The sequence below is a fragment of the Neolamprologus multifasciatus genome, chromosome 18 (assembly GCF_963576455.1).
Source record: "Neolamprologus multifasciatus chromosome 18, fNeoMul1.2, whole genome shotgun sequence".
In the NCBI taxonomy this organism is placed as follows: Eukaryota; Metazoa; Chordata; class Actinopteri; order Cichliformes; family Cichlidae; genus Neolamprologus; species Neolamprologus multifasciatus.
This window is the reverse complement of record NC_140456.1, coordinates 15,495,434-15,512,036: the sequence shown is the minus strand read 5'-3', so window position 1 is coordinate 15,512,036 and position 16,603 is coordinate 15,495,434. Positions and strand designations below refer to the sequence as shown.

Genomic DNA, 16,603 nt, shown 5'->3' with positions numbered 1-16,603 from the left:
GCTGCTAAGCATAGTGTGAGCTGCAGTTTCTGTATTGCTTTGTAAAACCTGATTAACCTTAGATAATGTTTACACGCAGCCCACTGGGGTCAAATCGCTGGAATTGGAAAATGTGGTGATGTGTTGTTTTGTGTGATGTGAAGCTGAAGTTATGATTCATGCTAATGCCAGATATCATAAGAGCCTGTGATGCCATTATCATCATTAGCTCTAATGTCGTATAATATCAAATAGCTATATAAAAGTCCTGCTTTGACAAAATCCATTTACATGTTTTTGTGGTTATATACATTTATAATAAAAGTAACCAATATCACCCTTTTTAGTTTTCTCGAATCAGAACCACACGCACCATTTGGAACTGACTGAGGGTTTGTCTGTAAAATGATGCCGGGGGTGGTGAATCTCCCACATTCAGACTGGCAAAGTGTCTGTTCTGTGGTATGTTGCTCAAGCTTCAAACTCTGAAGTCATACTTATCCTGTAGTGTGAGTAGGCGGAGGAGGAAGGACGAGGATTGGGGGGATTCAAAGTCTTCAGAGGAAGTTTGGTAAGTATGTATTCGGGCAAGGCCTCTGGCGCTCCCATTCCCAAAGTATATTCCTGAGTGAAATCCATGCATAGTAGTGGCAATGACGATGAGTGTGTCAGTGGTCACAGAAATTGCTCGCGCTCACACCCACGCATGTCGCTCACAGACAAATAGTTAGTTCATTGTTCACTGGCTCAAGCAAGCTGCTAGTGGTTGAGTAGGCACTCCCTTTCTGTGCCAGACAAGCGCTTCTTAGTGGCGAACACCTTTGCTTTGTTCACTGACGGACCTGTGAAGAGTCAAACACGTTAAAGTCAGTATAAACAGCCTCTATATTGGTGCACTTGTTTCTTCTATTTACCGCATTACTGACCTATATAGCTGAGAAGTACAGGGAGGAAGATGAGGCCGTGCGCCGCCCCCAGCAGCACTATGGCCAAGTACATCCTAAAATAGAAGACCTGGAAGATCTGTGACTTGGAAAGTGCCAGAATTAAGATGCCTCCAAACTTTGTTAATGTGATCCCACTGAAAACCTGCAGAAAGAGGAAAAAGTTACATGAGGGAGTGATAATTAAAAGTAAACGTGACCCTTTCATCTAGCAGTTTTTATGCACTGCATTGCCAAAGTGCCAACATTATTTTTTAAGCCAAAAGAGATCATAATACGACGCCCTCTTGTGGATTTAATGAGAGGTGAAAAACTTACTGAGCTGCCCATGTGAGCTAGGGCCTCCTCAGCACGCTCCACTCTGTTGTTCTTCACGCTGACGGTGAAGGCTCGCACGATGTGACTGCAGAACTCCACCGAGATCCCACAGCTCTGCAACAGAGGACAGGAAACACCTCAGTACCACCAACATGAACATTCAGGAGTTCTATTCTGTGTGAGGTTTTCTAATGGTTTTTTTTGTGTGTTTTTTTTAAATTAATACAACATATTACTTTGCCAACACATCTGCAAACCTTCAGGGACACTGTTACATTGCAAAGACAAAATCCCTGATTGGAGGACTAAAAATGTAAACAGTCCCAGTTTACAGCGTGTGAACCAGATGCAAACAGGAACAAAACCTGACTACACCTACATTTTTGTTCTATTTCACCTATTCTACAGTAACAATTGGGGAAACAGTGGCTGGAGGCAGCAGCACAAAATGACATCAGCCATGTCAACCTTGCTTTTATATAGAAATATAACGAGAACACAGTCAAGCTGGCAGCCACCGGGATCACTGATTGCAAAGATGTGTTGCCAATCTATAGGCGTTTAACAGTGAGAGAATTCTTTGGAAACTTGTCTCACTGATTGCAGCCAGACTGTGATTGTTTGAAGACAGGTTGCCTCCCACAAGGCAATCTGTGCAATTGACTCAAGTAGCTGCTGGAACTGCTTACAATGAGTTGCTGGATGTTAAAGTTTAAAAAAAATAAAGAAATCAGTGCAATCACTGGGCAACCACAGATTTTACTCCTATTTACAAAAAAATTGGCATTTTTCTCCTACTGTGACTGAGCTATTAAAGGTTATATCTTTAATAATATCACAAAAAAACAACACCTATATAAAACACTTAACGCTCAATGAACCAGTATATTAGGATTAGTTGTTACTGTATTGTGAAAAGCATGCAATAGAAAACAAAATCAACAAAATCTGGGTTTTAAAATACAAAGTTTTATGGTTTTTCACTGTATTAAAGTGCATATTTTGGTTAAATGATAGACTTTCACGTGATTACAGTGTAAAACAGGCTACCTCTATCAAACCTAACCTCAGAGTCCAGTGAATTCAAGGTGATCTTACCATAACCAGGTTCACAAGTGATACTGCATTGAGACTGATGTCCCACAGCCACATGACACCGAACATGTTGACCAGAATCATTGCGATGGTAATGCTGACCAGCACGCCTGCCCACAGCTCGAAGCCCAGCAGCACTGTCGTCACCACAAATATGGCTGCCAGCGAGACGCACAGGTTCAGAATCGTGTCATTCATGATGGTGAGGTACTGCTCGTAAAACACGTAGAAGACGCTGCAAAGGAGGAGAATACACATTAGTTAGCAATAAACTGTTATCTCAATAGATAAAAGAGTATGTGTTTAATACTTGTATTGAAATATTGGTCTATATGTTTAAAAACAACAAGGAACTGTCGCTTTATTACATTGCATTTTAAACTAGTTACCAATCATCCTGTTCTGACAAACAGCAAATGTAATTTCATAAAAAATAAAGTGAAATTTGTAGAGAACAGAAAACCCTTTAATGTCAAACATCTGCATTTCCATAAATGTTAACCTTTCACTGCATTATTCCCGATTCTCCTAGATAATATTTTTATATTTTGAATTGACCCTGAGGTGTGGTACCTATTTTATTTAGCCCCCACTCCTGGTTTAATTAGTGCTTCCCATCTGTTAGTATTAGTACTGGTGCCTGTTTTTGTACTTCGTTAATGTTTTATATCAATAACTTATTGCATTATTGTGAAGCACTTTGGTCTACCTTTGGTTTTAAATCTGCTATATAAATAAAATTGTACTGTATTGTATTGCAATGTTGTTTTCTTTGCTGTGTGCTTATCTACAACCTACTTCCCCACCTCTGATAACCCTAAAGTTTCAGTTCAAAAAATTCAGCATACACCACCATAAACCATAAAACAGTGGCTGAAACTGAAAACGTTTCATTTGGAACAAACTTTAATAAAGAACTATAAAATGATTTATATATATATATGCGTGGCACGTTGATACGATAGGTCTTACCTGTAGGCAAAAACTTTGTGGTCCATGGACTGACTGATATTTTTGGCCAGGATTCGAGCCATTTTCAGAGCCTCTATATAGTCTGAGGACTCCTTTAGGATGGTGTGGTAAGTCATGAAGTACGTGGCTCCTACCCCTGTGTTGTTGGGATACAGGTCAACTGCGGCAGCATAGGCTGCATGGCCACTAGAGGAATATGGGAAGAAGTGAAACATCATAATCCACAACAAAACTGGTACACAGTGCTTTCAATAGAAGGAGGAGATGCTGACAGAGCTTTAAAATTACCCTTTTCCGCATTTCAGGTTGGGGTTGTCAGACAGGAACATGGGTAAAAAGTGCATGAAGTCTTCTCCTTCAGGCCTCTTTTTTCCACTGGGAGTCATCGGCCGACAGGATACACAGGACGAGTTCACCACTGGAAAAATACATTAATCAATACAAATACTTCTGCACATTTATTCTGACAAAAAACACAAAAACTGAAAACTAATAAAGCAACAAGTGAATGTTTTGGAAAGTCTGATATACAACATGGAGGTGATTAACATACAATATATACAGATCACACTGTCAACATTATTACTAAGATTACCATACCATATCATCACCATGGATACAGATTCCTGCACCTGTTTTTTGTTTTTGTTCTGAAAAATGTAATGCACCTTACTTTAACCGTTTGAGTTCTTATATTGCCTTTTTGTTTTGGCATGAATTATATGTTTTACAGCCATTGTTTCATACGAAGAACTAGAAATAAAAACCTTTGGCCAGACTGGCCCATTGTAACGGCAGGGTTATGGGGTTATGAAACAAGCGTTCAAAGCACTGAATAAAACTTTACCGGAGGCATTGCAGAAGGCCCCGGTGGTGTTGTAGTACCGACAGCAGGTGGACTGAGGCTTCACCCAGTCAAAGTAGTCATCCAGCCAGGAGGATGGTGTGCTGGCAATGCTTGTGCTATAAGCAGAGGAAAAAATAAATAAATAGCTCTGGCATCACAACATCAGAGCAGACAGGTTTCAAAACCTTTGCAGGATCTAAACTTAAACAGTGTCATCCTCAGCTCAGACTTACTAGTTGCTAATAAGTGAGGCTGTGTAGACCTGCTGCACCAGGGAGTTGTTGTTACACCCCACCCCTCCACACACAGCATTCTGACCCTCTGGGCTACTGTAGTTGAGACCTTCCTCTACCACAAAGTAAACAGGTGCTCCAGTGTGGAGATACTCGCTCATGTTCTTGAAGTACTCCAACACATACGAGTCCTAGAGAGAAAGAAACTGTCAGAGCTGCCCGCAGGAAAAAGGATGTGAGACAAGATATCGTGCTTGTTCCATCCCCCCCCCCCACACACACAGCTGTGAGAAATTATGGCACATTACATGCATGATTTAGCTTCCTGAATGACTAACCAGCAAACTAACCAGACTACAAATTTCGACGTCACTGCTGAGTGTTGCTACAATCAACCTGTAGACAAACTTTTTCAAAAGTATCAAAATGGCTGAAATGGTGTACATAAAACTTACATCCGGCATGGATAACTTCTGGTCCAGTCCGATCTCAACTTTATTCACCACAGCAATACTGAAGGAGAGCATTCCCACAAACACTGCCACCTATAAATAACAATATGATCATGAATGCATGCTCATGACAAACAATTCTTCAAATCAAACCCGAAAACCTGTTTAATTAAAAAATTAAATTAAACAGCCTTTTAAAATTATTAAAAGGCAGGTGTGCATGACTGCACTGAGATACTCACTATGACCGGTCGCACCCACTCTGTGAGGATGAATGGGGCGAAGACTTTCTTGAAAAACTGGAACAGGAAGCCATCTGTTCTGATTTCCTGTCCTTCTGGCAGCGTCACGCAGCAGCAGATATCAAGTCGATTCCTCTATTAGACACAAACAACAAAGCATTTGATAAGTGTACGTTACCACTACTGACCTAGTCGGAAACTATCAAGAATATACACTCCAAACTCCTCTAGGAAATTTGAACAATAATAAGAGACATCACTGCATCAATTTCATTTTAAATCTCCTCAAAATTAGATTAAGAGTTTGCTGGGACTGAAACGTTCAGCTTAAATATTTGGCAAAACATCTCCATAAACCCTCAGTCTGTAAATCTCTAACTCTGTTCATATGATCGTCTCACCTCTTGCCTTTTAGCGTCCAGACCAAGCAAGCTGACAAAGCAACTGATCTGCAAAAGGAAATCAATAAAAACAGCCAAGCCAGCAAACATGGAGAACGTCCTGACTGCTGGCATGCTGGACAGCGCTCCTGGAAAAGAAAAAGAAAAGGATTATTTTATCAGTATGTGACTCTCCGGGTGCACTTTGACACATTTTGTGGCCATGGCAACAATTCTGACCAAACAAACAAACAAAAAAATTATTCTAGCTTTTAATGGCTTTAATAAGTGTAATGGAAACAAACACTATTAGAATCAAGATTCAGACAATCAGCGTTACACAGCCTTGGCATACAGTCAGAAGAGTGAAATAAATAGCACCGTCACTGCCAAGTGACTCAGTTGTTAGAGATCTGAAATAGTCCCATCAGTACAAACAGTGTTACAGAGCATTTGTTATACAATCACTGTTGTATAAACACTCCATGTCAGGGTAGGTATTGATGATAAAAAGAGCAGTTTGATCTGAGAGCTGTCTGCGTACTTGATGTAGTAATAAAGGAAAATTTAATAACCGATCTATTTTACCCAGGAAGAAGGCGACAGTCTCAGAGAAGGAGGACAGAAACAAGCTCGGGGCGATGTCTCCAAGAATACGACCGATCTGCTGGTGGAGTTCTTCCTGTGGCATCCGCTCATCCCTCTGTTCGAAAATACAAATGAAGAACCAAATTAGTACACGTAGCTGGTACAAAAGGGACCCATTTTTATTTACAGCTCCATTTTTCTATTCTTGGACTCACCAGAGTAGCTTAACATGATTCACCGTCCAAAATAATCCTTATTAATCTTACACTGGGCTTGAGCGCTGACCCTCAGATCATCATCCATCTGAAACATGCCATCTTATCTCCCCTTCTATTTAGACCACCCCCTCTTTACTCTGATTGGTTGTCAGCCTGACTTTATGCATTTTCAAAGCCTGACCTTTTGGCAAACATGGATCACTTGCAAATAAGCTAACCTCATTATCTGAACATTTAGTTATGCTTATAAGAATATAATTTAAAAAAAAAAAAAAAAAAAAAAGCATATTAGAGAGACAGAAAACTGGACAATAATTCATATTTAATATTAATAAAGGTCTAGAGTAGCACCACATTATATGGCAAACCACTTGTTAATTATGTGTCAGTTTAATGGACTGGATTGAAAGAGCTTACCTGGTATGTCTGTACTATGATAAAGATGTTGTCCACTCCAACAGCCAGCACAAGGAAGGGAATGACCTCAATCACAATGAGCGTTAGTGGGACACCACAGTAGCTGAAGATCCCCAGTGAGCAGGCCACAGAGCTCAGCACAATCAGGATACCTGCTATACCCAGGGAAATCTTAGAGTCCACCTGTAGGGGCAAAAGTATAAAAAGCCCATGATGTGCACATTTTATGCACGACTAGAAAAAAAAGCTGCCAATCATGTTGATCCAGTTTAGCTAAATTAAAGTCATGTGTTAAATTCTATGGTCACAAACAGGAAGGAGGAGTTACAAAGCATAATGTGTCAAACTATTTCAGGCATGGATTATGTTCACTGGTCATTAAAAGCACATGCACAGTGAAGAAAAAGAATTTAATTTTTACCAGCACTCTTCTAAAGCTGTGGATGTGACCCAGGGCCAGGGAGATGTAGATGAACATAATGCCATAGCTGAGGACCACAGTGCTGATGTCGCTGTTGCTCTCTCTGTTGATCTCATCTTCAATGCTCCTCTCTGCACTGAAAGCGATGGTCAGGTTGGGGTTGCTGAAGTTCTTCATAAATTTGATGAACCTGAAATGGAAGCAAAAAACCCAGATGTAAACGTACGAGCAGCATCTTGAGCTACCGTGAGCTTATTGATCATTTGTTGTCTCACTCGTTTTCCCATGCCCGAGCTTTCTCCAGTCTGACGGTATCGTTCAAATAGTTGTTGATGGGAAAGGTGATCACGAGCGCAGTGGCATTGTTGTAGTTTGTGTCTGTAGTGGGGAAAGAAGGAAAACCAAAAAACAAGATGCATGAACCACTTAAAATGCCTCTCATTTATCAGTCATAATAATTAGGATTACTGAACTGACAGTTATTGCTTAATGTTCCTTTTGAAAAAGTGTACAGATTAAAATGGCTGGGGAAAAAATGGCTTCTAAATTACATCGTCACAGTTGGCTGAAGACAAAAATGGGAAGTTGTTCTTACTTTTAATTTAGGCTTTATTTGGATGCAACATTTCAGATCTAGTAATGCTCCATATTCTTGCTATCAGTACTTAAGTCATTTGTTTTTCATTTTCTAATTGTAGTACAAGATCAGTTCTAATGATGTTGCACTACACTATAATAAATGCAATGCCAGGGTTTATTCTGAATCAACACTACTACAACTGCAACATAGCCCAACACCATCTAAACCTCGCTCTGATACTTGTCTCCAACCTGAGCTGTCCCCTCTAAAGTTATTACAAAACCTATCCTTCCCTGGTAACTCCAACAAAATATTACAACATAAAATGAATAAAATTAAATTAACGTAGGTATTAATGAATTATATAATCAATCATTTGGAAGCCAGACTATCTTTGTCTTCATTTTCCTTCTACAACAATCATGCACTGTAGTATTATTATTATTTTTTAATTTACCCATTTATATATTTTATAACTTAACAACATTGAAATTTAGACACGTTATTTCCCCCGTTGGATTTTTCCTGCTTTTAGCTTGCACAGAATTATCTTTCTTCATTGTTTGTTTTGTATGCATTTCATGGCACTTTTTTTTATTATTATTATTTTTAAATCTATTCCGTTATTTAAATTTTTGGCACTTTACGCCCTCCATATACTGCTACAAATGGGAAGTTTATACGCAGAGTACAGCAAGTGATCAAAGACCAAAGTGTTTCTTTCAGCGCAGTAAAACTCAATAAAAGAATAATACGAGAAGCTGTAAACCAATTATGTAACTACTGTAGGGAAGAAAAAAAAAAAACAATTCCCACAGTTCTGGGAAAAACAGCAGTAATGATTTGCACTTAGAATTGCTTTTCTATGAAACGTGTTGCATGCAACTTAAATGTACAATTTCATTAAAAGAAAATTCAGAATTGGTGAATACGCAAGTTTTTTTCCCCCCCAATGCAACAGTTTAACTACCAGGATGGCGTTCAAACAACTTTTAACATACAAAGCCGTGCCAGTATAACCCCCATGCTCTGATTGAAGTTGTAAATGCTCCCAACTCAAATTAAATAAAAAAATAAAAATAAAAATAAAAGGTTGTCTAGTGTCAAACCGAAGTCATGTGAATATACTTCACAACTCACCATCGTATCCTCCCAGTGCAAGCCAAGGGAAGACAGGGCCACCAAAGGTGCCTAAACAAGGGTCATGTAGCACAGTGGTGTCGTTGAGGGAAGCTGGTGCACTGCACAAGCAAAAAGTAAACAATTAGGTTAAAGACAACCGTCAGTAAGGGTTTGCAGAAATCTGCGTCAGATAAACATCTATTGCACATGACAGCGAATGAGGAAGTTTGAGTGTACTATTTTAAGAAGACACTTTTTTCAGTGACCTCAGCTGCACAAAGGAGATTCTTGTTAACTGCAGGCGCCATTTTTCAACGGTTGGTTTGCTTTTTTTAACTTTTAAAAATATCTCTTAGACATTTAACACAAATGTGACAGCAACAAGCTGATAAGAGAAGTAAAGGCTAAATCTATCAATAAAACAGATACAAATACTTTTACCTGACACAGTAGAGGAAGTGGTCATGATAGTCAGCCCAGATAAAAAAGTCATCTCCCATAGAGTGATCCAGTTTAGCGTGGCTGTTCTGGAAGTAGTTTAGGACACTAAGAATTGTACAGTTGTCATTGTACGGGGCCAGAGGAGCCAAGCAGATGTCCTTCAGGGTAACGGGTTCTTGATTATATGAGGCTACAAGGCCTTCAATTTCAAGCTGCAGATCCAGGACCTGGTAAGTTGGAAGAAAATGGAAAAAGAAAGGAGAACCTTTTAACCACCGTATGAAAAATTTGCTTGCTTTTCACGTGCAAAGCTTCTATTTTATCTAACAAAGGAAACAGTGACGTTGTTACAGAATTTACACACTGACAGCATTGTGGCTCGGTGGTTAGCAGTGTTGCTTCACAGTAGAACGGACTCTGGTTGAAAACCTGCGTGAGTCTGCATGTTCAGCCAATGGCATTAATGTGGAATACATTAGCCAAGGATACGCTCAAAACAGAGACACCATGGTGCTGTATTTATTTATTTCTTGGAGATAAGAAAGTCGCTTGTGTACATTGGGAGAGCATTAAATCATATTTAACCTCCTTGAAATATTTGGATGGTTCATTAATACCTTTTGTTTAAACTTCTATATAGTTTATATGTGTCAAAAATAGTCAAAGTAGACTGAACAGGCTTCCAAAATAAACCAGTGTGTGAATGGGTGAATGACTGAATGTAGCGTAAAGCGCTTTGAGGTCCTTAGGGATTAAGTAAAGCGCTATACAAATACAGGCCAATTGTTTTTTTCAAACCAGTCTGACTTCAACTCACCTGATGCAGGAGAGTTATGTTCAGAACCGAACCGAATGGGACAGATGGTCCTCCAAAATACGGATCGTAGGTATAATTGAGCTCGAGTGGAGTAGTTATGATGAGCTGCACAGTTCTAAAGAAAGGTCCAAAGTGTTTGTCGAAGTAATCCTTCTCTTGACGAGCTTGGCTCTTGGGAGATGACCAGAGCTCAACGGGGTCGGTGGTGATGCGCATGTAGGCCAGGCCCCCAGCTGAGGCTCCCACCAGTACCAGGCAACAGAAGAGGATGAGAAATGGATGCCTCACGCAGAAGGAACCCCAGGAGCTGAAGAGCATCCGCAGGCCATTCTCAAAACGCTCACCCAGCGTTTCACAGCATGATGCATTTACTGAAAGGTAGGAAATACCTAGAACTTAGTTTGGGCTGTGTGGTAATTACATCAAGACACATTTGGAGAAATTATGCAGTCTCAATGACATTTCATAGCTGTACCTTGATCAGGATCATCACTGTTAAGCGACAGTGGGTTATTACTGTCCAAAATGGGGCCATACTCAGATGTGATAGCTCTTTTCCTGCAAAGAAGGACAAACATACAATATCATCCAAATCTGTTTTCCACTCTGAAATATATTCAGCTACATTATGTACTGTTTGACACAGGACCCAACAGTATACAATCAGAAAGATTTGTTATTTTAATTATTCAACGAATTATAAGATGCAGTTACAATTTCAATGTAAAGCACAGACTTATTAAATGCATTAATTTAAGGATATTCCAACCCTTTTCCCAGGGGATCAAGGGTTTGGTGCAAGGCACTCTGTCCCCCGCCCTTTTTCTTTTTAAATTTGCTTGATCAATTAGTTTATGACCTTTTACCTGCTTAACTTCAGAGATTGGCATTTGCATTTGGTAGTTGCAACTAAATTAATTCTCAGGGCAAGTAAATCAGACAATTCCTATGCTGCAAAAACAACAGGTTCCTGCTCTTTTCATATGAATGTTTGAATGAATGAGAGAGAGAATATCAGGAGTGGGCTAAACAGTCTGGTAAACCTGTGGGAAAAATAAAATGAATCACAAAACTTGGCAACTTGAAAAGGCTCGAGTTCCAACTCAAGGCAAAAGTGGTGGATGCTTGCAGGATCCTTTGAACAGTAATGATAATTTAAAAGAATCACATCAACTCTTTGGACAGACAAACGTGAAATCAGCATGAGTGACGATGTATTTCCCCAGATGAAAACCAAACCATAAGCAGAAAAACAAAAACAAAAAAAGCCTGACAACTGAAATCAGCTGCAGTTAAGGCCTGGCAAAGCGTCACAAACCTCTTCACACAGTCATCGCCTTTACCCATCATGCGCGTGCAGTCAACCCTCAAGGCTTATCTCGTACCAGAAAAACCCTGCTTAACCTCGAAGTGTGTAATCATACAAATCTCTCCACATCCAACTATACAGTGTGTGTTCAAAGCTAAAAAATTCCATTACCTGTAACACCACACTCCCAGAAGAACTCCAAAAAAGATGAGCAGGAAAGCCATGTAGGAGAGCCACATGATGACAGCCATGGCATCGATACCAAGGATGGTCCATGGAGGCGGGAGCGGTGGAGGTACGGGTTTCGGGCCGCAGGAATTGGCGCAGTCCTGACAGGAACACGGACCTGAACCATCGTCCAGGCTTTCGTTACAGGCGTACGTATTGTTGTTCATGGGAGTGTAACCAGCCAACGGGACATCTAGAGTAAAGACATTGCACATCACAGGACAATAGAGGGATCAGACACTTAAAAATACTCAAGCTCAGAAAACTACTGCTTTTGGGAAAAAAAAAAAAAAAAAAAGTACTTGAAAAATACTGACCTGTGAATACTGGATCGATGGGAAAAGGGGTCTGTTGATTGTCGGTATTGAACATGAACTGGATCCAGTTGGTAGCATTGCATGCTTTTGCAGTCTTGCCACACAGAAGAGATAAGGCCTTCACATTGCTAGATGGTGCCTGGACATCCTTGCATGCATTGTACATGGCTGGCAGAAGTCAAATGACATAATTTTAAAAACAAGGCAAAAAACAAAAAAGGTGGCATATAAATAATTAAGTCAACTCCAAATTTAAATGTTATAATTATCAGTCACCAAAAATTAAACAATTACACAAGAATTTGTATAGAACTGATAAAGCTCCCTACTGTTACAATACTGGGAATTCTGGCTAAAAACCTCACCGTTAGAAAATGTTTGTCCAATATAGTATTGCACTGCCATTACGTCTTCGCCAGTAATATTGGTGACATTCATAAACTGACTCTGGTGTGGACTGCAAGTCAGCTCACAGAAGAGGTTCATGAGATTGTAGAAACACGCCGGGCACCTGCAGGCAGCCGCACAGTCAGACAGAAACAAGGAAACAGATTTGCTGCTATAACTCACAAAATAATAAAACAAGTTAAAGTGTAAAAGTCTGTAAAAGTTTCTTGGAGAAAACAAAAGTGTGCTGACATAAAATGAAATTCCTTTGGCCTTTGAGCGAGTCCATGTCTAAACCAATTAACTGGAAAATGCAAAGTTGACACTTGAAACATGGAAGACTGTCAGTATACTGTGTGTGCCACTGCAGAGTTTATCATCAGAAATTTAAAAAAAAGGGAACAACGATGGCAAGTCAAGCAGGTCATGTGTTCTGGCAGTTTATTATATAACATCTTTGCGTACCGAGACAGGAACTGAAGTGGCAGCTGGAGACTGCCTTTGAGGGTTCGCAACTGGTCAACGTTGCAGCAGAGACTTTTGTTTCCATAGTCGTACCCAGGACAGAGCTCCTTCATATTCAAACACAAAGAGAATGACAACACTTGATAAGAGGATTTCTGTAAGAGAAAACCTGTGGCATGCTTTAGGTGTCAAAAAATGTGAGCAATAAGAGAAGAAACCCCCCCCAAAAAAACATCGAAGGGCTGTACGTACGGTGAGAAGCTGATGACCATCAGGTGGTAGTGGCTTAGGTAGACCAGTGTAGTTGCAGTTGTACTTTTTTCCAGCCACCGTCGAGTTACCGCACTCACCGTACCACACGCAGTGATGGGCCACAACATGGTACTTGTAAAACAAGAAAATCAGAAGTTATTTATTTAGTGATTGCAGCGAAAACTGCAGTGCAAGTTTATGCTCGTTTCAGCTGCACAGTCCAGTACAACATGTTTTTTGTTTTTTAACTCATGTGACTCAACTTCAATTTTCACCAAGTGAGGATATGGTCAAAACCAAGAGAGCAAAGAGAAAGCCCAGACACATTTAGTTTCTCTATAGGCTACAGCAGACCATATGACTTTGTAGACCAATGACCTGACTTCCTTTAGATACATTTCCGCCTCAAAAACTTTCAGAGTGAGTGTGCTTTGAGAGCTGCAGAGATTTATGGAAAAAAAAAACAACCAAAAAACTAAAAGTGTGATTAAATGTAATTGATAAAAGTTTACAAGATTAAATATCAGCTCAGGCTGTTGGAATGAGACTTGAAACAGTGGCAGCAGTTAGAAATGCTAGCACTTACACAGTGATTTTTTTTTGTTTTTTTTTTTTATAAATTTGTCTCACTCACTCTCAATCACTTTTTTCTATAAGGTCTAATATTCGTACCCACTAACTTAAACTGGGGTTCAGCATTGTGCCCAGGCTGGGGCTAACTGGGGAATCGATCCACCAAACTACCTCCTGAGCCACAGCAGAAGTGGGTGGCCCTTACGAGCGTTCAAATATGTGTGAAAAGAGACCACCCCTTAACAGAGCCACATTTATGTATTCTTGTATTTGTGTTTGAGAGTAATGAGAGTTCATCGGTACGTCACTGCAGATTCTCACTTCCCTTACACAAACGCAAAGAGTGGCCACATTTGTCTCTCTCCGTTCCTCTCCTGTCATCCCTCCAAGAGGGTGAAGAGCTGAAGTGAATAGAGGGAGGTTTCCTTGCTTTCACTCCTCTCCACCAGCTTTTCCTCCAGCAGACTGTGTGACTTTGATTGAAACTGCTTAAGGGGATTTAACAAATTTGGATGCAGATGACATTTAACAGAGTTAAATATCAGACCGGGTCTCATTTCCTGTGTTTCTAGTATCTTGTGCTTTGTATGTCTGAAAATAGTCACCTCACTTCTGCAAACATGTTTTCTTTTCATCTGGTATTTTTAAGAATACCCTTTGAAAAGCAGACAGACACATTTCTCAGTTTTTGTTTTCCAATCAGTCAACTATGGAGAGATACTCTTACATAAAGATTTAAAACTAATCTTTTTTTTTTCTGTTTATTCAGCATCAGTGCGCTCTCACATGCTTTTTTCTTTCCGATGAGTAACTTAAGGAAGTTGATTCACTTACTCCACAAACTTTTATGGGAAAGCCTGTCACACTTTGTCCTACTCGTGTCTTGTGGTGCGAAGATGACACTTGGCATTAGAATATCACTAAAAATTGAAAGTGCAGCCAGAGCTAGTGACCAAACTCTGCATCTATCAAAATTAAGTCTTGTTAATTCAGGGTAAAAAGCAAAACTCCGCCTGGGAATATTCAGAGAAATTCACCTCAACTCAGGAGTCATGCACACTCAGAGGCTTTGCTAAAATACTTTCAGCTTCATCCACAGCAGCCACAAATCAATACTCTTTTACTGATTTTGACATTCCTGGTGCTTCTGTCAGGATATCTTATCCTAAAGAGGTAATGATTAATCAGATTCTGGTGTTTTAGCAGGATTTCAAAAAAGTGCAGTCACTGGACTGACCCAATTACATCATGAGGAGGAGAGCAAACAATGCAGTGACAGTCAGGAGCTGGGAGGCTTAGCATTATCTACATTTGATTAAATCACAGACAAATTCTTTTTTGTCTGCTTTGATCAACAATCTCTTAAACTGATCTTAAATAATTTTATGGGTATTTCCTAAGGAGATGCAGTAATTTAAACGTTTATCAATACATGCAGGCGTTGAAGCTGGCACACAAAACTGTGCTTTTTTATGTGAATTGATGTTAATCTCAAAATAAACCCCAGTAGTTTCAAGTCTCATGAGCTTCTGTATTCTCTCATTGCACTATTTTTGTATATCAGCTCCGCGGTTACTACATCAGCTACATGACGTGTAGTTCAAATACAGGTTTGCAGGTTTTGTTCACCCTTTGACAGGCTTGAGATTTTAGCGACATTTATCATCGCTATGATGACATTTCGGGAGCCATTAGTCAGCACACGAATCTGGTTTCGACACTCGCTGAACCCGAAACCTGTACACGCAAACCGACATTAAGCCAATTATCGGCTAATGCTGTCTTCAATATATGCAAAATAGGGTGAACACTTTTAATAGCTCAACTCAGCCTAAATCCGAGTTTCCCTCGACAACTGATAAACAAACACTAGCTACGCCTGAGCTGAGTCATTAAACAGTCACGAGAGCGGTGACGTTAAATCAAACTTACCGATCTAAAATAACCCTCGGCCAGGAATATAACGAGGAAGAGCAGACTTAAGAAGCGTCTCCCTGCCATGAGCCCCATCTCGGTGCCTGAAACGATCAAATTGAACTGACTTGCTCAGGTAAACTTTACATTTCCTCACAACTGTCTTCTTCTTCTTCTTCTTCTTCTTCTTCCTCCCAATATTTATTTGGGGCGGAGATAAATATTTATCCCAGCGCTGCCCCCTAGCGACGAAGATGACTCACTGCACCACGAAGGCCACGAAAGGAACTTCCCCATTTAATTTAATAATCCCCGTTACCTTTTTTTTTTGTCTTCACGTGAATTCACATGATTAAACTAGCGATTAGAGTGTTCTTGAGTCAGATACATTTGGGTTGTAGTGATAGACATCTGCTTGCTGCAGCTTACATAATAAATGATTTACCTTATTTTAAGACAATAGAAAAATTATTTAACCTTACCTTATAAGGGGAAACCATATAAACCTTATAATAAAATCTAAAATTTTTTGTAACATATATGGAACATATCATACAGTAGTCAATCATCCGTATCAGTTTACCACTCACAGCCCTACCCTGACCTATGTCATAAATACAACCATTAAAAAAGTGACTGTACTTTATGTAAATGTGTGTGCCAAGAGTTTGTTTGTTCCAAGATTTGTCCCGGGGTTGATGTGGCATTCCTTGGCCTTCCTTTTCCCAACTATTTTTAAACACTGCCAACCAGGAAGTGAGCGTTTCTATTTTATTCTGATACCACAAACCACATGTGTTTTCAGCATTCCTTTGAAACACACAAGTTTGAATATTTTACCAAAACAGGGCAGAGTTCTGGCTCATGTGTCACCTGAACAGCTTTACATTACTGTTATAATTATGTATTCTGGAAATGTCCAAAGACAGGACAGAAACTTCTAGAAAGCAGAGGACATTTCCACATTTCCCCTGAAGCCAAACAATTTAATTTACCTTTGATCCTGCTGTGATGTTAGTGGCTCTCTGCAGTCGCAAATTTAATTTAAATAATTATTTCCTGCAGGCTGACATTTTAATTTCAAGTTTTTCT

The 16,603-nt window shown here is 39.7% G+C and overlaps 1 protein-coding gene across 1 annotated transcript; it reads right to left on the bottom strand.

The window, feature by feature from the left end:
- Window positions 1–123: 123 nt before the first annotated feature.
- npc1 (Niemann-Pick disease, type C1) lies at window positions 124–15,704 on the bottom strand. The gene is made up of 25 exons (XM_085142190.1): window positions 15,530–15,704; window positions 13,025–13,156; window positions 12,773–12,879; window positions 12,286–12,431; window positions 11,921–12,088; window positions 11,547–11,796; window positions 10,542–10,624; window positions 10,067–10,437; window positions 9,250–9,476; window positions 8,827–8,927; window positions 7,382–7,484; window positions 7,107–7,296; window positions 6,686–6,868; window positions 6,051–6,165; window positions 5,484–5,611; window positions 5,083–5,217; window positions 4,844–4,933; window positions 4,389–4,579; window positions 4,156–4,271; window positions 3,597–3,726; window positions 3,309–3,494; window positions 2,340–2,571; window positions 1,242–1,355; window positions 906–1,068; window positions 124–821 (listed from the first exon to the last, which is right to left on the bottom strand). Exons 1-25 carry the CDS (start codon window positions 15,605–15,607, stop codon window positions 739–741), a joined length of 3,822 nt encoding a protein of 1,273 aa, XP_084998316.1. The 5' UTR covers window positions 15,608–15,704; the 3' UTR covers window positions 124–738.
- Between the last annotated feature and the right edge of the window lie 899 nt (window positions 15,705–16,603).

Bases quoted from the DNA above. Each gene is read 5' to 3' on its own strand.
- npc1 (XM_085142190.1), bottom strand. From the start codon at position 15,607: ATGGGGCTCATGGCAGGGAGACGCTTCTTAAGTCTGCTCTTCCTCGTT. The intron at 12,432-12,772 runs GTACGCAAAGAT...GGCTGCCTGCAG, and splicing joins CCACTTCAGTTCCTGTCTCG to GTGCCCGGCGTGTTTCTACA. The intron at 4,580-4,843 runs GTAAGTTTTATG...CTTTCTCTCTAG, and splicing joins AGAAGTTATCCATGCCGGAT to GACTCGTATGTGTTGGAGTA.